Raw genomic sequence first — 25184 nt, 5'->3', positions numbered from 1 at the left:
AAAAACGTGTACTTTTTTGAACATTTTTAGCTGAATTTCAGACTCCGAATCTCGACCATTCTGCCATCTGACAGCAACAACAGGTATTAAAATTTCCAGCCACATTGTCCCATAAGAAATAAACTTCTATTTACGTCTCTCTTCTCTGACGGATCCTAATTTTTTTCTCATAATTCTTTCTTTTCTGAGTCAATCATGAGTACTAGTGCAACTCGAATTCAACAGAAACATTTACACTGTCATTCTATAGCATGATCAAATTACATTTTTGGACAAGTTGTATTAAACTCATGGAATAAATTAAAAATTCATTTTTGCATTGCATTGATAGACTAACGCCACGTTCACAATCACATCTTCTTGACGTGTTGAGCTCGTGTGGGAAGTCAATGCTCTTTCTTTTGATGTCGGTCAAAAGGTTTGGTTACTTTTCCCTAAAGAAGTTAAAAAAAAATGTCCAAAACTTCAATGTGAGTGGGAAGGTTCGCATAGTATCAAAAGTAAACTTAATGATGTTGTATTTCTAATTCATAAAATTCCGAATGGTAGTTTAAAAGTTGTTCATGTAAATAGACTCGCTCCTTATGAAGATGATAAGTTATTTTGACTCTTTTTGGATTTCTAATTTCTGTTAAATTCAGGGTTTTTGTAACTTCCAGTCTCAGAACGTTGGCTCTCACTGATCATTTGATTGTTGATTTAAGTTTACAATGTCTGTACTGGAGCGTTCTCATGGAGTTACTATAGGATATACACGGTTGAAGTCATTGTACCAGAATTCTTTTATTCATTTATTGGCCAATGTGAAGCAAAGTGAGGTACTAAATGTATCCTATTATTTTTGTTCGGATAGTATGCGTAACGCCTAATTCTTGATAATTTAGTTTGCACAGTGAGCAGAAGCTATTGAACTTATTTTTGAAAATTCCTTGTGTATGGTGGAATTAAATTGTTTTAATGACATGGAATTATTTATTTGCGAGTCGGATTTAATTTTAAAAGGATGCGTAGTCACTTATTTATTTGAAGAATTAACTCCAGGAAGTGTGACTATTCAACCTAATTACAGATTGAACGATGAATTTATGATGTAAAGAATTTTTATTTTGTTCAGTTCCGTGACGTTGCAGTTCTTGGCTTTTCTACTCTTTAGGTTTTTTCCAGTGGTTCCTCCTGATGAGAAAAAAGAAAGGAAAGGGAATTGAAGATAAAAAATTCAGATTTTTTCAATTTTCAATTTGACTAACGGACGATTAGTTTTTAAGGAATCTTTTATTGTATAGAATCACGTTATTAGTTTACTTCAGATCATTTCGGTCTGTTTGAAGGTTTTTATCCGCCACATGATTTTTCCCTCCTAATTATTTATTTTATTTATTTGAAAGCAGACAGAGTTGAGAAGCGGCAGTATTGGAAGCTAGGCTGAATTTCAATTTTAGTTTTTTTGAAAATAATATTGAATTCAAATTTTAATTCATTCTGTTTGAGATTTTATTTGAAACTTTTTTTAATTTTAGCGTAATCCAACACTTTACTCAGCTAATAAGAATTTCCGGGTGGCAATTTTCAGAAGATCAGGAGACGTGTAAAATATTTGTATGTCACCATCTAATGACTAACGACAGTTTCATAAGTTGTTGACGTTGCTTTACGATTAGAATGTTTATGGCAACGAGGGGAGAGTTTATTTATCTCTAGTTTTTGACTGAGACTTAAGTTGATCAGACGTCCTCTTTTTAATTAATTAGTCGCTGTCAATCCTAAATAAACATTTTCATTTTTTTATTTATTCTTGGAGTTAGTATTTGGATTTAATTTACAATATAAATAAATTGAAAAATTGCAGTACGACTTAGTATTTTTTAATAGAATTTCAGAGTTTTTGACAAGTATATTTTCTTCAAGTTTTTACGATGAATAAATAGATGAAAAAAGAAAATGCAACTCGGAATTCATCTTTTTATCACAATATTTCCAATGGGAATTTCGCTATTTCGTTGATACAATGTTTAGAACAGAAGAAAGGGTATCGACTACTAGATGTTAGAGAAATCAATCTTATTAAATAATGTAGAATCCTATTGCAATCGAACTAATAATCGAAAAAATTTCTAAGTCGTATTATTCTATTCAATCACTTAGTGTCCTATTTAAATATTTTCTCTCATTTCATATAGAGACTTTTCATTTTCTATAGAATTTATTTGAATGCTGAAAAAGCCTGTAGGATTCAACCTTTTTCAATCCGAATATTAAAGTAAAGTCTTCTCACAGACCGTTTATTTTATGAACTTCAACTATGAAACAGTCCGGATATATTATAAAATATGATATGAGAACAACAGATATTGAAGAATAAAGTTTATAAAAATAACAAATTTGAATACAGGATCTGAAAAATGAGGTCTAATCTGTGCTAGTCTTAGTTACAAATTACTACAAAAAAATCAGTCATACGTCGCTATTAACAACTTCTGTCGTTTGTCAAACTATGTATAGATGAAGACATTCATATATTCTACACTTCTCCTGGGCTGCTAAAAATTGCCTCACGGCTATTTCTAACAACTGGGTAAAAATATTGGATTAGACTGAAATATAATAAACATTTAAAATCTAAAATTGAACTTTTTATTCAATAAAATACAAAATAAATTAAGTAATCATTCAGCCTAGATTCCAAAAATACTGCTCCCCAACTTTGCCTGCTTGAAAATAAACAAAGCAAATTATTCTGGAGGGAAAAATCCTGCGGCGAGTAATAACCTCTAGAACAGGCCTTAATAATCTAAACTAACTAATAACGTGACTCTATATAATTCAAAAGTTTCAAACACAAAAATTTTATCATTAAAAAATTAAAACTTGAAAAGCTTTTCTTTCCTTTCTCCTTTTCCATGGTAAAGAATCCGGAAAGTATGAAAATCTACAAGAACTAGAAATGCCAAGAGTCTGGGAGGTCGAAATAAGAGAGATCTAAACAGATTTCAACAATTACTGCAGCATCAAAGTTGCAAATGATAAATTCTTACTTTAAATCCAAATTACTTTTTATTTGATGGAATGGTCTTACTTCCCGGAGTAAATTTTTCCAAATCAATATCCTATTCATGAAATAAGACTCTTGAAATTACAAAAATAATAATCACAAATGATCCACCTTGGAAGGAATTTCCAAAAACATAAGTTCAATAGTCTTATAAACTATTAGAACTTTCTAGGATACCATGGACACTCAGTGTTTACCTTAACTTCATTTTTGCCATTAATGAAAAAAAGGTTATCAACACAAACGCTCCAACTGTGTATATCCTATAGTAACTCCACGAAAACGCTCCAGGATAGACATTGTGAATATGAATCAGGAATCAAATGATCAATGAGAGCCAACGTTCTTAGACTGAAAGTTACAAGAACCCTGTATTCAACCGAAATTAGGAATCCAGAAAGACTCAACAATGATACATCATCATACGTAGTGAGTCATATCATTTAAACACTTTAAAATGACCATGCGAAATTTTCAGAATTCTCAAAACATCATGTAGTAAATTTCAGATGCATACAGACCTTCCACAAATAACTAAATTTTCGAGTCTTCAGTCGCGTTCACAAAAGACACATCTATTTTATATGGATGACTTGAAAGTGCACGCAGTGAATCCTGATAGACTCCAAGCAGCTTTAGAGGTTGTGTCCGAGTATAACAGTACGATCGGCATGCAGTTTGGGTTAGATAAATGCGCAGTAGCTCACTTAGTAAAAGGAAGATCGCCGAACTGGAGTGATAATGTTAAGCATACAGATGGGAGCATCATAAAACATCTGGATGCTGGAGAGTCAAATCAATACCTTGGACAGCACAAACTCCTTTACACGATATGTCTGTTATCAAAGATACTCTCCGCAGGATGAGGGACAGTTTTCTAACAGAGTTGCGAACAATACCAGTCTGCCGTAGTCGGACTAAGATTCTCACTGCACGTATGCAGGAGATGGTCATCCTTGGTTCTTTCCAAATCCTGAGACGTTTGTAAAATCTGGGCAAACGGCTGCAGTCCTGGCTTATCCGCAAACTTGAGAGAGTCAAATGACTGCAGGATAAACCCGTCTGATCAGGACCTAGGAGCTTTGGAGCCCTGGGATTTTTGCGGTCGGAAATTTTTGACGAACCGAAAAGAGATAATAATAATTGAAATACAATTATAATTACTGTATATATATGATTGAAAAATAATAAAAAAGCATTTAATAAACCCCCACCATCAAATTTTTCTCCTCATGCTGTGCTACAATGCCACGCCCTCACTCTCCGTGAATAAGCTCGGGTGGACGCAAATTCTTCCCTACTTCGTAGTTGGGATAGAAGTGGGGTCTGTTAAAGATACTCTATTCTATTTATATATATCATCTAACTCAGTATCACTCCCAAAATTACATATTCTAAGATCAAGGTCATTGAGCTGGTAAAGAATAAAATTATTCTTTATTACTGATATTAAGTTCACTAAAAATTCTGATCTTGTGTGTGTGTCCGTGCATGAGGCCGTGAGGCGTCGAAGCCTTCGCGTCTTTTGTAAGAAGTTGCTGATGTGGACCAACGTGAGCTTACTGATGATGTCTGATGAGAGTTAGGCTAATTGGTGAGTTCACAGTCATCACTGCAGATGACGAACTGTTGAGTTATTCCATGTGAGTTCTCTGCTTGTATACACGTACCGAGTTGACTGTTACAACAAGTTGTCTGTGAGTGGGCATCGTCCGATGATGCCTAAGAGTCGTCCGAGTACGAGCTACGTACGAATACTAGCAGTAACCGACAAATACAAAAGACTACGGACCGTTTTTCCCAAAAACTCTGCATTCTCTGCAAAAGTGAGTTGAAGCAGATTATTCAAGATCCCTGATGATCTTTGGTTGAGTTGAATGTCAATTGCTACTGATGAGTTGTCTGACTTTTCTCTAAATTCCTCAAATTTTCTTAATCAGTAAGAGATGAGTTAGCTGATTGAAGAGTTTGTGGCTTGATACATTGTGTTCCCTGTCATCTGAAGAGTCTTTCTGAGTCTTTGTCGTTCAGTGAACTATCTGAACGTAGCACCAAATAAGTTGATAAAAAACTATGTCAATCTCACACTGCTTGACTTAGTGAGAAACGCACGAAAATACATGTTTATCCCTGTTGTTATTCTGGAGCTCCTGCCCCCACAAGTCTAATGAGTGAGTGGATCAGCGTTTTCCACACCACAGGCGGCGTATGGTTGGGACGAAGTCATCTTCAATTGAGGCATGTGACTTATAAGTTGCAGTGATTGTTCGCCACATTACAAACACTTTTATAGAGTGGTATATCTGTACCTTGTGTTGAAATATTACTACCAAAATTCCACTACACTTACTGCATGAGGTTCAGAGTTGCCTGAAGTTTCACGACATGAAGTTATTCCATGAGCATCAGTGATGATAAAAAATTACTGGTTAAGTTGCTGCGTGCATCGCTGATAGTTCCAAGTTTGCAGAAGAGTAGCTGGATTACTGGAATCCTGTTTTGAGTGTCTGATGAGACAGGACACTGAATGAGAGAATGTGAAACTAGTGGTTGAGTCGCCTGTAGATAACCTTGATCTTGACAGAAGTACGATTCATAAGCTGCCTGCATTTGAGAAGCCTGTCTTCCCTGATTCTGTTGTGGTGTTAGGGGGTAAGATTAAGTTGACTGCAATACCTGATTGAGGAGTTGCCTGCCTCTGTACAAAATTGCAGTTCTTCTGATCAAGTTTTTCATTCGGAAAACCTATAGATCATCTCTCAATGATTCTAAAGTTGAGCTGTATGTCATGTTCTATGAAGTCCCATAGGTCACTCTTCTAATGAGCTGTTGATCGCACACGAGTTGACTGAGTACAGGATTGGAGTAGTCTGCAATTATTACTGTGAATCTGCATCATAGTACATGCTGTCGAAATCGAAGAGCATTATACTTCGCAAAGCACACTATTAGATTTTCTATGCCAGATGTATAACTTCCCCGCTGATTGGGGTTGGTTGTAGAATGGTTGACACTCTGGTTGTGGCATAGTCATTATAGCTAGATAGTGAGTCTATCCAGATAAAAGTTGCTGCTAAGTTTCCTGAGTATCTGAATCAATTGAGTGGACTTCCACTATGAATCTTAGTAAACATTCGTCACATAAGTAGAAGTGAGATGATTTATGTTTGTTAGTTTTGTTCTGAATATGATTCTTCTGGACGCAATGGAATTTTGAACAAATTCATCTCAGGTGAGTTGATTCTACTTAAAGTGATTGTAAGACACTTTGATCCTGATAATAAATTATGTCAAGCAAAAGTATCAGAGAGTTGAGCTGATTCTGATATACTTCTTGTCTTTGTAACTTGAAACTAAAACCAAGAAAGTTGTTTGATAGATTTGATAGAATTTGTATTTGAGTTCATAGCGGGTCAATTAAATAAGCTGCTACTCCGTCGAATTCTCTACAGAAAAGTCCGCGAGAGCACCTATCTATCGTGGAAGGTAAAAATGTACAGCGTTGCAAAGGCGCGCTGAAAATCGAGCATTTTGGGCGCTCCGGCAGAATATTTCCAATATCTCAAAAATTCTGGAATGTTCAGAATCGTTTTCTGAACATTTTTCAATTAAAATTATAAAAAGAAAAAAATTTTTCGATTTTTAACATTATCTAAAGCGTCTTTTTTTATTTATTTCGTAAACTTTGTACCTTTATATCTTTTTAGTTTAGGGGCACATTTTATAGCTAATCTAGGAGCAATTGGGATTTTTTCCGCTATATAAAATGGCTATCACAGTTTTAAAAAAAAAATTTTTTACAACACTGAAAAAATCCAAATGTTGTTTCTGAATTCTTTCACCCTTCTTTTGGGAGTGAAATTATTTTTTAATATAAAAATTGTCAACAGCGAAGTTTAATATCTTTATGTGAAGAGTATGAAACAATTTAAAAAATTTTTTCTTTAGCATTTGTTATTGATAAATTTTATAAACAGATACTCAATTTTTTATTCTTTAGAATTCTTTTGAACTTTATTTGTAGGCTTTCTGTAAACAATTCAAGCAATTTTATATTATCAACCATTTTTTTTACTTCTTTAATTTTTTTTCAGTTACCTCATGATTATTAATAACTAGCTAAAACAGATTTATGTTTCCTAAAAATTTTTTAAAATTGCTTCAATCTAGATGAGAAGCAAGAAATGAATCGGTTGAATAGTCCATTATAGTTTCAAGATGCACAGCTGAACTGACGAAGCACACAAAAATAAATAGCCATCCCTTCTGTCTTTTGGTGCCACGTCCCTTCTATGATTTCAAAGTGACTGGACCTGCGTAGTCCACACCTGAGACGTAAAACGGACGAGATGGCGTTGTTCTTGATAGAGGTAGTTGACCCGTTGCATATTTTTGGCAGCGTAAAATATATGATTGAACTGAAATTTTACTACCAAGAATCCAGTACCTCTGTCTGATGTGGTTCAAAGTTGATTGAGTTTCACCATGAAGAGTTCTCTGATGTGCATCTGCTATGATTAGGTCTGTAAATGGTGAAGATCTGGACGAAATTGCTGGATGAATAGCCTCTCGTTCCAACTGTGAATGTTCTAGTCTTCCTCCAACTCGAATAACACCATGAGCGTTAATGAATGCTGTTAATCGAGTGAAGGCGTGGGACGGTGGTAGTTGATTTGCTCATAGCTGCTTGATCTCTTTCTCAAAGTACGCTGATTGTATTGATTGAACCCAATAGATGTTCGCTTTTTCTAAGTCTTGTAGATTGATTGGGTACTCTAACGATAACTGTGGAACTCTCTTGATGATCTGATATACTCTGAAACAAATTGCGGTTATTCTAAGTAATGTACTTAATGATAAGTACATCTTGATGATCTCCCATTGATAATTATCTTGTTTCGTCACCACAGTGAATGATTGACCTGGTCTTTCCTCGATTAGTTCTTGACCATCAGTTACTTGGTCTTGATCTGGCCACGACTCTTGCTTTGATGATAACCGTTGTGGACCTCTCCACCACAATAAGTGCCCCGAGAGTTGGGAGATAGTCAATCCTCTGGATGCACAATCCGCTGGATTGTCCTTGCCCGGTACATGTCTCACACGCAGTCTGGAGTCAGCTCTTGAATCTGTGACACTCTATTACGGACGAAGTCTTCCCATCTCGATGAATGTGATTTGATCCATGATAGTGTGACTCGTGAATCTGTCCAACAGAACACATTGATTTGATCTAACTCTAAAACACGTTTCGCATACCTGATTAACTTTGCTAGAATTAGTGCTGCCTTGAGCTCTAGTCTTGGTATGGATAGTCTCTTGAAGGGTGCAACTTTTGATTTTGCGCATGCTAAGGTTACCTTTATTGATTTCTCTGGACTCTCGACGCATCTGAAAATCTTTGTAGTTCAACAGTTGATTCTAATGTTGTGTTGATCCAGCGTGGGATTGATATCTCAGATACTTTCCCCGACTCTTCTCTGATTGAGTTCCATTTGCTCTGGACTTGATTAGACACTGGATCGTCCCAATTAAGCTTTTCTAACTACAGCTCTTGAAGAATGATTTGCTCTGACAATAAACGGTGAGAGAAAGCCTAAGGAGTCATAAAGTTGAGCAGTCTACTCTCTTCAAATGAATAGATTTGTGCTGTTATTGAGTTCGCTGCAACGTTCTTGATAAACCCTAGATTGTTGCTGTGCCTTTGCCAATGGAAATCCGCCCGCCATGCAGAGCTGGATTATCTGATTCGCTATCTCTGTAAGTTCTCTTGAATGTCCCTGTAGTTAGTTGGTAAGGCACTTTGTTGATTGATTCATCGTTCTATAATATTCTCTGGAGATCCCAATCATCTTCATGCACATTGATCTGTCTATACATCTTTGTGATCTCTGTAGTGTACAAGAATCGATGTGGTCTTATCCACAGCGAAACATCACATATATCTCTTTGAACTTTTGCTCCTACATGTTGAAGATCATTCACTAATAATTTTGATGATGATGGACTTGATCCATTGAAAATTACTCTCAATTTAATAGTGATACTTTCCTCTTTAAGCACTCCATGATGTGAAAGATAGTACGGTTCATACTTCTTTGATGAGTGTAGAGACTAATTGTGTGCTAACTGATCTCCTACAAGGATTCTTAACGCTTTTGAGGTCGAAACCTCATGTGCTAAGGTCATCCTGTCAGTTGAACCGTCAACAACACCCCCAGATCTCTCTACTCTGGTCTTTAATGATGATTGTACTCTTCTCATGTGCTTTAACTCTTCATACGCTTCCATGAACTTGGTATATAGAGTGCTCAAGTTGTCGTTTCTTGATAGTTTACTTAACATTCGTTTGAAACAGTAGTATGATCTGTTTTAAGAGTCTTCTAGGAGAGTTAGGTGATGATTTTAATGATATTCTCACTACATACCTTCCTGTTAAGTCTCTTGAATCCGTTAATTTAAAGTGGTCTTCACACTCTTGCTCTTCTGGACTCAAAAGTTGATCGGTCTCCTTTCTGATTTCTTCCTGAGGCTAAAACTTAGTTAGGAGCTCTTGAATATCTTGATTTGATGGATCTATGGCTGTATGATAAGATTGAACTCTTGTTGATGTGTTTTCTGTGATTGACCCTATGATGATCCATCCAAAGACTGTTAGTTGAGCGATGGGAGCATCAGGTGATAATGTTTTAATATCCGGTCTGATGATTCGACCGTAGAAATCAGCTCCTATGATCATGTCTATAGCTCTGGACTTCAGGAACTCTGGATCTGCTAACTGTAGGAATGATAGATATGGCCAATGCTGTGGCGTGGCCGTAAACGAAGGCAGCATGCATGTTAGCTTGTTTAAGATATGAGCTGAGATCGTGATTTGTTCTGATGAGTGTAGTGACTAGATTAGGACTTGAACAACTCCTCGAGTTGCTGCTGCTTCTGCTCTACCAATCCCTATGATGATGATTGATGATTTCTCTCTCTTTAGATGATCCGTTCTCACAATGCCATTTAAGATGAATAACAACTCTGAACCTGGATCGATTATTGCTCTGATAATGTACTCACTAAACTTGTTGATGATTTCTACTCTTCATGTTACTAAAAAGACTGATGTCCTCGATGAGTTGGTCTCTGATGGGCGAAGTGGCACTTGTTCTCATCATCTTGAGTGGTTCTGCTCCGCTGTTGATGTGAATGCTTTGGGCTCTTGCAGATCTCTGTTCACCAATGCCTCATGATTGGTAGTGTTGTGAAAAACATTGCAGGTTTTGCACTGATGCTCAGAGATGCAGTGCCTGATGTTGTGATGCCCAAAGCAATTGAAACAAAGCCTCTGAGCTCTCCCAACCTTATGACGATCAGCAGGAGATTGTACTCAGAACTTTAGATACTCAAATAAGTAATTCCCACCCTTGCAATAGTCACAGGAGTATTGGACCTTCTTTACTGCACCTCGACTCCCCTGATGAGCTGATTTGGTCTGTCGAGGTTGAGTAGGCCTGGATCATTGTTTCCGTCGACGATTTGTTCTCCTTCCATTATCTCCCTGCGATGCGATCTCTCGTACTGAGTCAAAGGCTCGTGCTCTATTCTGAAGAAATTTGACCAAGGTGTCAAACTTGATCTCGCCGAGTTGAGTGCTCCTCTTCAACTCCCAGGCTTCTCTCACCTTGTGGTCGAGTTTGTGGGTAACGACAAAGATTAGTGCAAACTCCCACAACTCCTTTGGATGTGCTAATGCTTTTAGAGAGTCAACCAGATGCTGAGTGTTAGTCACCAGCGTGTCGATCTCCTCTGATAATTTGGCCTCTGGAACGATGTTTGAGAATTGCTTCTCGATATACGATAAGATTAATCTCTCCTTATCCTTGAACCTCTCTAGCATCATTTTCCACGCTCGTTCGAATGCCTTGTTGGTGGTTGGTACTGTCTTCAGCATCTTGGCTGGCAATCCTGTGACGTTAAGCTTTAAGTAATTTAGCCTCTCAACATCCTGAAGATGAGGCCGGTTAATCACTAATGATTCAAAAAAGTCTCTGAACGATGGCCACTCTTAAAAATTTCCATCAAATGTTGGTAGTTTAATCTCTGGGAGCTTTACTCTGCTCTCTCTTTCTCTCCTAACAGTCCCAGCAAACTAAATGATTGATTGGTGCTCTGATTCGGTATGTTCTGGTCTCTGGCGACCTTCTCTAATTTAGTTCTGCAGTCACCCCCTGATCTGGACTTCGATCTGCTATCTCTTCGATTCGAAACTCGAGATCTGACGGTACGATCACCTTTTTTCCTTTTTTGTCCTTAGAAAACATAATAGCTTCTATTTAATCAACTGCACACCGCAAAGTTGCTTAAATGTTGACACTGATAGTCACTTCACTAGGGGTCTATGATTCACTGATTATTGAGATCCGGCTCGAAGGACCAGCAAATGAAAGTTTCTTAATGAGGATGAGGACTATACCGGGTCTCAAGAATTCATAAGAGACAAGGAGAGAATATTTTTTTTACTAGACAACTTTATTTTCAACAATCACTTAACACGAGTTACACAATAATAACACAGAAAAGAAGAATACTGATTGTTTTATTACACGTTGGGTACTTTGCTTAGGTCTTAGATAAGTTTTAGTTTCTATAAATCTTGTTGATTGGGTCAGCACGCCACAGGTTGTAAAGCATTTTACAGAAGCCAACACAATAAAAATCAGACTATTTAAGAAACCCAGACTACTCCTGGTGCAGAGACCAGCACAGAAAAACTTTTAACTTTCCTGTGATCTTCTACTCAACAGTTAACTTATCAGTGAACTCTATGTCAAATTTCAGTGAACTCAAGATTGTACAGACAACTCAAAGACTCTCTTATCGTTATTTTTTTGTTACTATTACTTTAGTGTTTAATAAATCGTCAAGTGTTACTTAGTGTCAGCCGATTCATTTACACCGTTTAAAAGTCCCGACTGTTTTAGCATCCAAATATCCTGAAAAATACAGTCCACAAATTCCCGACTTCTCATTCAGCCAACTCCAAGTCAGGACAGTATTTTTAAATAAACAATCATCGTACTTATATACGTGTATTCGCTAATGTGCTTCTATTTTATAGCACTGTTGTAAGTTTATTGTCAAATATTAATGAATATTAATTATGAATCGTCGACCATCAAATAAGTATTCAATAAATTAAAATATATTCATATTGTAACGGTTACTTCCTGGTCAAGTAAAATTTTAAAATAAAATTTATGCTAAGTGAAATTTTAGACAAAAGATATTAATTGAATTATGAATGAAAATGATTAATTATTGAGGGTTATTGACAAATGTCAACTTGTGAATAACCCAACCGTTTAAGGATAGGGATGAGTGTGCCGGAACAGAGTTAATGGATTGACCTCTCACATGAGCTAAACACGCTTCTCAAGTCAAGAGAATATGATTGTGCACGTGGCGTTCGCCTATCAATACAATGCAAAATAAATTTAAGTCAATTAGTTGAATTTACAGTGAAATATTACTTGATTTAGTTGTAGAATGAGAAACTGAATGTTTCTGTCGTTTCAGAATGACACTAGCACTAATGATTGACTCAAAGAGAAAAGATTTTTGAGAAAAGAATTAGAATGCGTGTACACGTGAATGAGAACAGAAAACGAATGGAGACAGGAACTTCATTAGTCAATAGGGACACTAAAAATTAGTCAAATGAGTGACTAGATTAAGCATTATTGACTACTAGGTCGATTGGTTATAGACCTAGTCCCAAGATGGCCACCAAAGTTCCTATCCACTGGTAATTCAAATTTGAGAATTAATTAATTCTCAACAACAGTGAATATAAGTTGAATTGACTACAAATTTTTTTATTGAATAATTATTGAATAAGACACGATGCAAGTTGATTTAATTCAAAAGAAAGTAGTTTTATATGCACTAAACTCAGTTATCCAAGATTCTCCCCAGGAAGATCCATTTCTTCCAACAGTAGTAACAAAAATTGGATAGTTAGGAAAGCTTATTATTCGTAAATATGTGCAAGTACTCTTTGGATTATTTTGTTAGTAAATAACTGGATTACTTTGTTGGTAAAAACCAAATGAATATTTATACTGGTAACTTGGTATCGAAATTACTGCTAAACTAAAAAACTATGTTACTAGCCTCAAGAATATTAAAATACGGAATTTCCAAAGTTTAAATTTACTGTGTCTGTTTGCCCCAAAATGGCGGAACGAGTACAATAATTATTAATATACATAGATAGATAGATATATATACGGTGTGCTTATTACAAATGTTTTATGACTCGATATAATTATAAATAAGGTGAGCAATGCTCTTATTTTTTTATAATCAAGTATATTTATAGGTTAAATAATAATGATGTGGTAATTAGTCGAAAACGCGCAATTAAATGATAACAATAACGCTGATGCGGTATCATGTGAAAGAATAATTGAGATTTACGGACAGTACTCGGTTTTGACGAATAAGAAGGAAAATTAGTCCACGAGCAGTGTAAAAATCCCCTATGCTAGTATGCATTGATTTTAGAAGGATTGAAAAAATTTTTTGATGTCGGTTTTTCGTAGAAGTTAACAAGAAAAGCATTTAGGCCAAATACCATTGTTCGGAAATTATTTACTATTCTTTATCAACAATCGAAATTCGGCAAAATGCGTTTCTTGACCTTTTACTGCTAACCCAGCAAGAACCGTTTGTTTTTTCGAAAAAAATGTAGATAGTCATTTTAAAGAGCGGAAAAAATCCTATCTACTCCTAAGATGGCAATAAAATGTCCAAAGATTGTTGAAAAATATAGACGCACAAAGTTAACAAAAAAAAGGAAAAAAAAAGATGTTCACAACAGTGTAAAAAATAGAAAAAATAATTTTTTTTTAGTTCCAACAGGAAAATGTTCAGAGAACGATTCTAAACATTACATAATTTTTTGAAATTTTTAAAATGATAATAAATACTTTTTTTATATAAATTAATTAAAAAGGCGCTCAACGGCACATTTCGCCGGAATGCTCAAAAAGGTTAGTTTTGGTGCGCGTGTTCAGAGCACTTCACCTTTTTATCTGTAACAGGTGAGTATTTGCTCTCGCAGTCGCTTTTGTATAGAACACGATTCTCTACAAAAACGATATTTATATTTTTTCGAAGAAATGAACGGTTCTTGCTGGGTAAGCAGTGAAAAATCAAGAAATACATTTTGCAAATTTCAATTGTTGATAAACAATAGTAAATCATTTTCAAACAATGGCATTTGGCACAAATGCTCTTCTCGTTAACCTCTATAAGAAACCACCATCGAAAAATTTTTTCAATCCTTCTAAAATTAGTGAATAGGGAATTCACACTGCTCTCGGACTAAATGCTCTCGCTTCCCTTGTCAAAGCAGTAAGAGTTTGGAGTGGGAAAATGCTCCTGCACTACAACTCACGACAAGAATGGAAAATGCTTCCTGTTCTAGTCAGCAGTTAAAAAAATGTACATCCCAATCCGCGTCCCAATGCTCTAAAATATATTTTTTTTTCCTCATGCAAAGCACCGAAAACAGAATTAGCGTAGCCACCTAGTGGCATATGCGCTGACTAAACTTAAAATAGGTGAACTATATATGTCTGTTTGAGTTCGAAAGCTTCCCTGCAAGGATGTGGAGATTCTTAAGCTCGATAATGCTGAACTAAGTTCTACATTGGAACGATTAACACTACCTGTTGAGGTGGTTGAGAAATGTGGAGTATCTCGAATATGAAGAGTATATAGACCAATTAATACATTACCAGTAATAGAAAAAAGAATTGAACAAATAGTTAAAGACCAATTAGTTAACTTTTTTGATTCAAATAATGTCTCAAAACTAAAACAGTCGGGTTTTAGACGTAAACACTTATGTGAAACTTTACTTCATGATGTGCTGTGTTTATGGCGTGATTCGTTAGATTAGAAAAAAATAGTTAGAGTTGTATTTGTTAATTTAAAGCGTGCCTTTGAGACTATTGATAGAACTAAGTTACTAGATAAACTATATGAGTATGGTATTAGGGGTACAGGACTGGAATAGCTTTATTCTTACTTAGACCGAAGAACTCAGCAAAGTCAAATAGATAATATCTGGTTTGATCTGAAATAGATAAACTATCTGATAAAAAATTGGTTAAGCATGGTGTGCCGCAAGGCTAAAACTACGACCACTGTTATTTCTTCTTTATACATATGATTTTATAGACTTGATAAAAAGAAATGGGTGCAATTGTAGATTATTCGCTGATGATCTAATAATTTTTAAAAATAGTACTTGTATTAGAGAAATAGAGAAATCAATTAATAATGCTCTGACTGAACTGGAAATATTTTTTAATGTTTACTTGTTTTTCATTTGGAAAAGACTGTTTTTATGTAGAAGTTAATAAGACTAAATATTTAGGTATAATATTAGATAAAAATTTACAATTTGATGATCATACCGAGTATATTTTGAGTAAAATTAGTCAGAAAATGAGTTGTTTACGTAGATTAAGGTATTCGTTGAGTAGTTTTGCAAAGTTAACGATTCTTATTAAATCGAGTAGAGAATATATTAACAAATCGCAAATTGTACAAAATCGAGCTATGCGAATAACATTCAATGTCAATAAGTATACGAGGATAAGAGATATGCTTGAGACATTAGGATTCTTGTCAATTGAAAAAAGAATAAAATTTCTTGTATGTATGTTCATTTATAAGATTATCGATGATAAAATGCCTAACTATTCAAATGAATTGCTGCTGTTTAGTGGCCACGGCCACCCAACGAGAAATCATAATGACTTGGTAGTCAGAAAAAGACCGACAAAAAGTGGGAAAAAGCGTCTGAACTACTACAGATTTTTGCTACACGATAAACTTGATAGTAAAATTAGAGATCATAGAGTGTTAGCTAATTTTAAAAGAGATCCATTAACAACAATAAAAAGTAAAGAATTATAAATTTTTATGGCAAATTGGGTAGTTTATGTTGATATTTGAGTTTTCGTACTCTAAGTAACTGTCAAAATTCAAATGTAAAGTAATTTGGAGAGAGGCGAAGGTCATCAATACTCTGTATCAATGTATGAGTGATAAGCTCGTCCTTAGAGTAATTCAACAGTTTTGTAATAAAGTAGTCTAATATATATAGTCGGTCTGTAAACAAGAAATCTGTTGGTCAGCTATCATTCTATTTAGCAACTGTACTTTTCATTGTTCTATGAAACAATATATTCCACTTGTTAATGTTACGTGCGTACTATAAATTTTATTTCAACTATTCCTTCGCCTTCCACATTAACCTTAACAGTTTATACTCGAATTTAACTATAGTTAGAAGTTACAATGATTTATGTAATAAATATCTGGAATTTGAAGCTTGTATTACAGCGTATTTTTCTAATAAATCTAATCTATCTATCTGCTACCTCTAATCCTACACCATCTTCGTCATCTTCTGCCTCAACTCTAGCTGCAGCTACCCAGGCAAACACTACTCGTCTTCAACACCTTATCAAACAATAGGCTATAAACACTAGGCTGATGATATCAGGCTTTTCCGATAATGATTCAAACTCAAACTAAATAATTACTAAAAAATCTATTAAGAAGATTTATTAGGATATGTTAATGAGATAAGAATCAAAACGTTTGTCAAGAAAAACTTCCGTAAATATAGTTAATTGTATTTGTAATGTCCGATTTCAGAAAGTCTAACAACTAATTTGAATTAATGTCTGCAAACTGTTAATAGAATAACTTTTATTTCAGTATTACAATTTCCCACGAATTGTATGACAAATTAGATTGACGAAAATTTTAATGTAGTTATTAAATGAAGAATTTCTATTTTTGTTCCATTGAAAATCTTACATATTATGTATTAACATCTCTTGTACCATAAAGAAAATTTTTACAGCTTTTTAATTATGCAGCTTGATAGGATATTTTTTTGTTCTTAGAAATAATATTTTGCTATTCTTATGGAGAAAATAAAATAGAAATACAAGTTTCCAATAAGAATATTAAGCCAAACATTTTGTACAGAAAATTGCAAATTTATTACAATAAAATATGACAAGAATAGTTTCTGTTTTACATCGCAAAATTTATGTTTTATGGAAAAGCTCTGATAATTAAAACTTATATATGTATAATTTCTAACTGTTATAAAAAATAATGTTTATTTAATATTTTAATGTCGTATTGTACTTTAAATTTAAAAATACATCAATTATTATGAATTTTCAACATCAATTAAAACATTTTAGTTCTAAATAAATAATTAACACATTAGTATCTAAAATGAATTATCATTAAATTGATCTCAACGTTTATTTTATTTTATTTTCGTTACTTACAAAAATATTACGTATATGAAGTTAATTTTAGTGCATTCTTATTTATTTTAAAAACTCCAATGGTTGGTTCTTTGATTATATTACATAGAATATATATTTCAATTTTCCTTTGTATTAACGGTCCATCTCGTTAAACAGCAAAATTTAGTTTAGCAGCTGGACAAATTATTCGACAATCCATATTTTATTGCCTGGTTCTCCACGAAATACACATCTTTTGTAGAATCATTGGCAAGAATAGTAAATTATTAAAATGCATGTATAATTATGAAATAAATTGAAATTCCAAAAAATGGAATGAGGATTTAAGATAGTTATTCATTGAAATTATCAGTTCGCAGAACAGAATTTTAAAGTCTACACACGATTTACCATAATAAATATATTTATAAATTGCGATCGTTCATTGTAATCCATTTTAAATCAATAAGTAGCTGTTACTCAATTTACTGAATTTTATTACTGGTGGTTGATAATTGGAATCATATTCAGATGAAGTTGATAATATTGTGATTTTTAGCAACGCGATGAATCACAACAAATTCTAACATGACAAACAGCTTTGAATACGCTAGACTTGCGTAATTTGAGTAACAGTGTGAGCGGCAACAGTGTGTCCATTATTGTTTTGTTGTTGAGGAACAGGCATCCATCTTCCAAATAATTTTCGTCTACAAAATAACTGATTGAACGTCGTTCGAAATTGGCGGCTCATGGCACAATATAGAATAAAATTTATCGCTGAGTTTATTAAAGCCAAGATATCCATAAGTTCACCTGAAAAAAGAAAAGTATGTATGTAAATAGAAATATATTAGTTAGTTTATTTTAAATATTTCAAACACACTAACTAACAGCTCATTGTCAGAAGAGTGACGTTTTCTCTCTCGCAGGAAAAGACAACATCCGCCTTAACCAGTGTGGGAACGATATTTTGTCTCTTCATGCGGAATAGAATATGTTGCTTTGTGATTCGAAAACAGAGAGCAAACTTTAACTTCAATCGGGGGTATAAGAGAAATATATATAAATTACTTTTCCGAAAATGATTAGCACTCACTAATTGGTGCCAATAAATTGATAGAGATCACAACAAATTTGCCAGGACTAGAAATAAATAAAACAATAAAATAGGAAAACCACCCTAATTCTGGACACTCAATATTTTTTTTAATACTAATCCAAAATTCATTCATAAACGAGAAAATATTGATTTCATTATATATTTTTATCTATATACTTTCCTATCGTGCTACAAAATTTCAAAATTAAATTATTTTCTTTTATAATTTCGGTCAGAAAGTTCTTCTACGCTATCTATCGAATAAGTATGCCGGAACAGAGCAATTAGGAAACTCTGGTTTATAAAAATACAGTAATCTTTATTTCTCAGCACTACACAAATACAATATATACACTGCACAAGTCGTAGTCACTAAAAAATGTCACTTGAACCTAATGAATGCCCTGCTTAAACATTCTTATTGAGGAAGACTAAATCCTATAGGATTTTTTAGAATTTGAATAGGAAACATCATATTTAAATGGGGAAAGGTAAGAAATTTTCACCACCCGCAAAAAGTCTAGTAGGATTATACAAATCTGAATAGGTATAAAAATAAAAGACATTTGAAAAGGAAACTAAGTAATTGAATAGAATAATGCGACTAAGAAATTTTTTTTATTATGTATCGAACCTCAATAGGATTCTGCATCATTCAATAGGTTTGACATCTACAACATCCAATAAGGGATGAATAGATTTCAATAGGGAAATACGACTTAGAAATTATTTAAATTATTAATCAAACCTTCATAAGATTCTGCATTATCTAATAGGTTTGCTTTTAAAAAATTCAAATAGTTATAAACAATAAATAAATAATAAATTCAAATTGTTATAGACAATGCATAACTGTTAAGTGTCATATCTCATCATAAATAATATCTTCTTTTTTTTTGAAAACAAATATAGCACGTTTAATGATACAATAAAAATAGAAGCATGAAATTGTGAAAATATTGAAAATATTTAAGCCAATTAATGAATAACAGTCACGCCAAGTTTTTGATTGTAATGTTTATTGTGTCATTAAACGTACTAAATTTAAAAAAAAAAAAACCGAAGAAAATAATTAATTTTAAATATTATTGATTCGTAGATTTAAATAATTGGCGTTTAATGATTTTAGGACTTTTTGTAATTTCATCATTGTCGTTATTTATGTTTGGCGCACATTTTTGTACAGCCCAGAAGGAGGGGGCTGTTTTTAATGAGATTTTACCATTTTCTGTACATATGAACTGAAAAGGAATAAAAAAAAAAAAATCTGTTCAGAAAATATTTTCATTATTTGTATAACTTTATAATCTGTTAGTGAAAGAACTTCATAGCAATCAAAAACTCTGATCACCAACTTGATTAAAAAAACGTATGATTGCTCCATGAATAAACTCTCATTTTACTCAATTTTTGCGCAACGAAATTGAAAAAATTTCGTATATTATGAATGAAGCAATGATAATACTTTATAGTATGCTTAATCGAAAGTCAACGATCGCTTTCCGAGCAAATTCTTAATTTCAGTCCATGTTTATGTTATAATAAGAAAAAAAATTTTAATTTAAAAATTCTAACCTACAAGAATCATCTTATAATTTGTATAGAAACACAGTAGTGCCTCGTCGTGACGTAAGGGCTAGATGGCGGCGATTTATGCTTGGCACACGAGACACTACCGTATCTCTTGATACATTAATACGATTTTCAATTATTAATAACAAATTTTAATTGTTGTAAATAATGCGTAATTGTTAAGAGTCATATCTCATCATAAATGATATGATTTCGACAAAAACATCATTAATACAATTTTCAATTGTTTATTACGAATTTGAGTAGTTATAAACAATGCGTGATTGTTAAAGGTAATATTTGGTTGTAAACAATAATATCTAGTCAATATCAACTTAATATTCGAATGAAATTGTTATTGTTTGGCATAAAAGTATTCTTGATAGCTAATTTTTTTATCTATTTATTAATTTTATTGTTATAAAAAAGAACAGCTTGACTGAATCCGTTTAAATTCCTTCCAGATCTTCTTTATAATAATAAATTTCGAATAAATTTTAGTTAGGGTTGATATCTCGATCCGTTTTTAAGATATTAGAAACGGAAAAAATGCTGCCGCCCATACAAATGTACACACATACATACGTACGTACGGAGAAGTCAAACCTATTGAATAATGCAAAATCCTATGGAGGTTTAATTAATTATTTAAATAATTTCTAAGTCGTGTTTCTTTTTCGAATCTATTGATTTTCTATAGAATTGTTTAAATGTTCTCCTTTTAAATAATATAAAATCCTATCATAGGACATTGGGATAAATATATAATTTCTGAGTTGCATTCTACCTGCCATATCTTCGCAAATGACAATTATTCTTTTTCTGCTTCAAAATACTTGCTAGAATGCAAACCTAATTAACGTTAAAGATTGAATGACCAGTGAGTGCCGTTGGTAATGATGAATCTAGAAATGACTTTATGCTCTTGTAGTGAATTTTCCCCCAGATTTCAAAGAAATACCTTCTACAGCCCACAGCTAGTCGAGTCCAGTCGAGTCCAGAATTCGATATGCGTGGAGGGGGGACGGAAACGGTTTATTGAAATAACGGCTTTTAACATGGAGTTAATTAACAAAAATAGAACAATTTATTAAACAAACAAAATAGTTAGTTATTCTTGAGTTCTCGCGTCTCTTGAATTTTATATCAGCTCCTATGAAATTTCTGCCAAAGTCAAAACAGATTGTCTGGCATAACCTCTGCCAAGAGTTTAATCTTGTTACGGGTAAAATAGCTTCTTCAATTACAACTAGACCGTTTTTTTATAAATTTTTCTGCACATTCGTTAGTGAGGCCGTTAGTTTTGCAAGTCTGGACAGTTTTTTTCCTAAGAGACTGTGCTGTACATATTTAAAGTGTCATATTTTATTTATTATTTAATGAGTTTATTACACTACCAATTAACATGAAGATTTTTTCTTAAAACCGACATTCAAACCAATCATATCTTCAAATTCTACAAATGTTTCATCCTCACGCACTTTATGAAAACTTTTGAATTATCTATGTGTTCATACTTGCTCTAATTCTGATTTGAGCTCTTTTTACTCTGAAACCTGCTAATAGTAAAAATTTATTGTGACATTTTAATTGAGGATTCAGTGTTGTACGAGTGTATCCAGCGGCTAAATTTTTTTACAACGAAAAAAGTAAAATATATGAATCATACGATATGTAAAGCATTAAAATCTATTGATCAAGTTTTTGCAAGCAGAGGAGCAAAACTGTTTACTGCATAATGATAAAAAAACAACGCTTATCCGTGTTAGTCACCGTGAGTGCAGATAGATATGTAGTACTGTCGATGATTATCTACCCATATAAAAGGAAAAATTACAGGTTTCATCTACGCAAAGTATCCCGAAGATTAGGGCATTGTTCATATAGAGTCTAGCTAAATGAAAAGCGCTGCATTTTTCGAATATGTGATACATATACTGGATTCGTAAGTAGAAGAAAAAGATATTCCTCGACCAGTCTTTCATTCCCTGGTTAAATATTCGGGTATAATCTGATGAAAAAACTTCATAAAAACGAAGCAGAAAATTGCATGTGAAATATCACACTTTTCATAAATATCGATGAGACATTGTCTTATGAATTCTTATAAAACAAGTGCTATTTCTGATGCAGTTCTCCGATTCATTCTCATCATGTGATAAGAATCTATCAGGAAACTCTTAGGCATTTTTTCATCAACTCTTATAAGAAGTGGGATATTTCTCATGCAATTTTCTGATTTATTCTTATGACATAACGAGAATTTTGAAGAAAATTATGTATCATTGATTACTGAAATTTATCTCCTTACCGCAGAAAAAAAATGATTGAAACGAAAGGAAATTTTTATATGCTCTAGAGGTTTTTTGTTTATACGGATTTATTGTTTAAATATACACCTGAAATGAAATTTATTAGAAACGTTGTCTGAGAAAGCCTGATGATGGTGAGATTCGATCCTGGCATCCTCGGGTCTAGAGTCGAGTACGCTAGTGACTGAGCTATTCTAAAACATAAAGACATGACTTCCCTTTAATCTATCTGAATTGAAAATTTAAAATAATTCGGACATTGGTCGAGTTTGCTAAGTAGCAAATACTTTAAAGTAGAGACAGAATAATTGTCATTTGTAAAAATATGACAGGTAAAATCCCAAGTCGAAAAATTTCATCTGGTTTATGATTCTTTAATGAAGACTGAATTTGTTCTGAAAAATTACTGTTTTATTCCTAATACCATTAAATATTTAAGTATGTTTTTCTCCGTTATCTTCGATAATTCGGAGAAAATCAGATATTTTTTTTTGTATTTTTTTTTTCTTCGAACTGACAAATTAAGATCAAATAAGTTCATGTGTTGACAAAATGTCAACTTTGAATAACCTAGCCGGTAAGGATAGGAATGATTGAGCCGGAACAGAGCCATTGAGAAGTCCGGCGCACAAAAATATATTAATCTTTATTTAGTAGTACTATCAATGAACAATAATCACACTGTAAAGGTCGAAGTCACTAAACCTGAATGAATGTTACTTACAGGTTACGGAATAATAACAGAATGTTAATTAAGAATCACTGAATGGTAATTGAATGTCTTTCCATTTTGAATGGAAATAAAGTTCATCAAAATAAATCAAAGTCAATCAAAAAATATAATTAAACGGATTGCTGTTTAATTAGAAGGAAATTATGAGATATATTTAAATGAAATCGGACATGTTTTAATCGGGAAATAATATTTAAAGGATTATGATTTCATCATGACTACGGTCAATAGGATTATATTTGATTGTATAGGTGAAAAAGAAAACAGTTTCTCTAGGATTCGGATGATTACGATGAAAAAATAATACTTAAAAACTACTCTCCTAGCTTAAACATTCTTATTGGAACAGGTTCAATCCTATAGGTATTCTTAAAACTTCTGTGAGAAACATCATATTTGGATAGGAAAAGTTTAGAAATTCTCGCTACTCGAAAAATGTATATTATGATTATACAAATCTGTATCGAAATTAAAATGGTGATCGCGAACCTACAGAATTCAGAACTTTTCTATTTCGAGATTTGAATACGAAATTGATTGATTAAATAGCATAATCTGGCTTAAAACATTGGACTCCTCCAAAATCCATTAGGAGATGAATTGATGTCGATCAGCAAATTCGACTTGAAAATTATTGTTGTCATATATCAACCCTAAATAGGATTTTGCAATATTTAAAAGGTTAAACTTCTCCACCATCTAATAGTAAATAATCTTATTTTCGTTCTAAACATTGTATTAATTGAAAATCAAAATCTTAATAGAAAATATCGCGATGAGAGAATATTTTCTAATTCACATTTTCATGCTTGATAAATTTTTAAACGTTCTTATGAGACACAGTCCCAAAGTTTCTTATAAAAATAATTAATACATTGATAAAAATTGTTTACCAACAAGTTTTTATTCAATCTCATAACATTTTTTCTTATATAATCGTATATAATTAGACGAAGAATCGAACGGCATCACTTACTGATAAATTCTTATAGTAGGATCTTATGAGAAACGGCCTAATAGTTTCTTATAAATTAATTCAGAAATCACAAAATATTCACTTTACCAGAAAAAGTGAGTCTTAAAAATAATGATAACGATTTAAGTCCATTTGAAAATGCTTTGATTTAGCCCGAAAAAAGTTATAAAAATAAGCGTAAAACAGAAGATGCAGAATCGCCATCAATTACAAAGAAAAAGATAATACCAACAGTTCTTAACAGTGTTAACAATGGATAGAATACCAACGGAAAAAAAAGATGAAGAGGAACAAAAAGAAAAATAAAAGTTTACGAAGAAAAAAAAAGTTTTTCCAAAAAAATCAAACAGTTTTCAAGATATTCAGTACAAAATTATTGTGAAAATTTCGTCTTGGGTATCTGAATATACCAAGGTGTAAAATCCAGTCTAATCATCATCAAATACATAAATTTATACCTGTGAATATGAATATATTCTGCACTAGCATTAATATTAATCATTTTCATTTAACGCAGGCGTGATAAACGTAACTTACAATGCCTGTAGAGCGGGATCTAAGTTGTTGATTATTAAACGGTGTAATAAAGCGAGATCTAAGTAATTTACTTGAATTCCTTATCACTTAAGTTCAACACAAGAAAACACAAAAAAACACAATCATGATCAATGCCAGATACAACACCAAATTTTTTCCGAGGTGTTTAGAAAAAATAATGACGAATTAAGTAAATTTTTAAACAATCCTATAAGGTTATGTAAGGTTAGGTAATTTTGTTTGTTTACAAAAACTATACAGGAGCTCCTTCCACCGTGTCACTAATCGGATACTTAGACAATCAGAAAGTTTTCACACTGAAACCTGTGCGATATCCCACACCTGTGAGAAAAATTAAATTTATTTGCGAGGACCCATTGGAACCGAAATATTGTTAATCAATTAATAATTATTGAATCCCGACATATCTCAAGATTAAGGAAATATTTATCCAGCAAACGGCGTTTCAGAGTGAAGTGTAAGTTCTCGGGGGTTTTTTCAAATTCTTGGATGCGTTGCGTCGGTAGTAAATTTAGGTTTAAGTAAATTGAGTGTATTGAA

The 25184-nt window shown here is 33.1% G+C and overlaps 1 protein-coding gene across 3 annotated transcripts in view; it reads right to left on the bottom strand.

The window, feature by feature from the left end:
* Positions 1-25184, bottom strand: part of LOC118071268 (sex peptide receptor-like) — a 54635-nt gene that overhangs the window by 27017 nt on the left and 2434 nt on the right. The window contains exon 2 of one of the 3 annotated variants that reach the window (XM_035090327.1): positions 17435-18207. The exons of the other annotated variants lie outside the window; for them this stretch is intronic. Coding sequence (XP_034946218.1) covers positions 18002-18207 — 206 coding nt within the window. The 3' untranslated portion in view covers positions 17435-18001. Of the gene's footprint in view, positions 1-17434; positions 18208-25184 lie in introns of those variants that run through there. 3 annotated transcript variants of the gene reach the window in all.

Source organism: Chelonus insularis, unplaced genomic scaffold, assembly GCF_013357705.1.
Source record: "Chelonus insularis isolate UGA/USDA-ARS -01 unplaced genomic scaffold, ASM1335770v1 contig_76_pilon, whole genome shotgun sequence".
Taxonomy (NCBI): Eukaryota; Metazoa; Arthropoda; class Insecta; order Hymenoptera; family Braconidae; genus Chelonus; species Chelonus insularis.
This window is presented reverse-complemented; position numbering and strand designations above follow the sequence as displayed.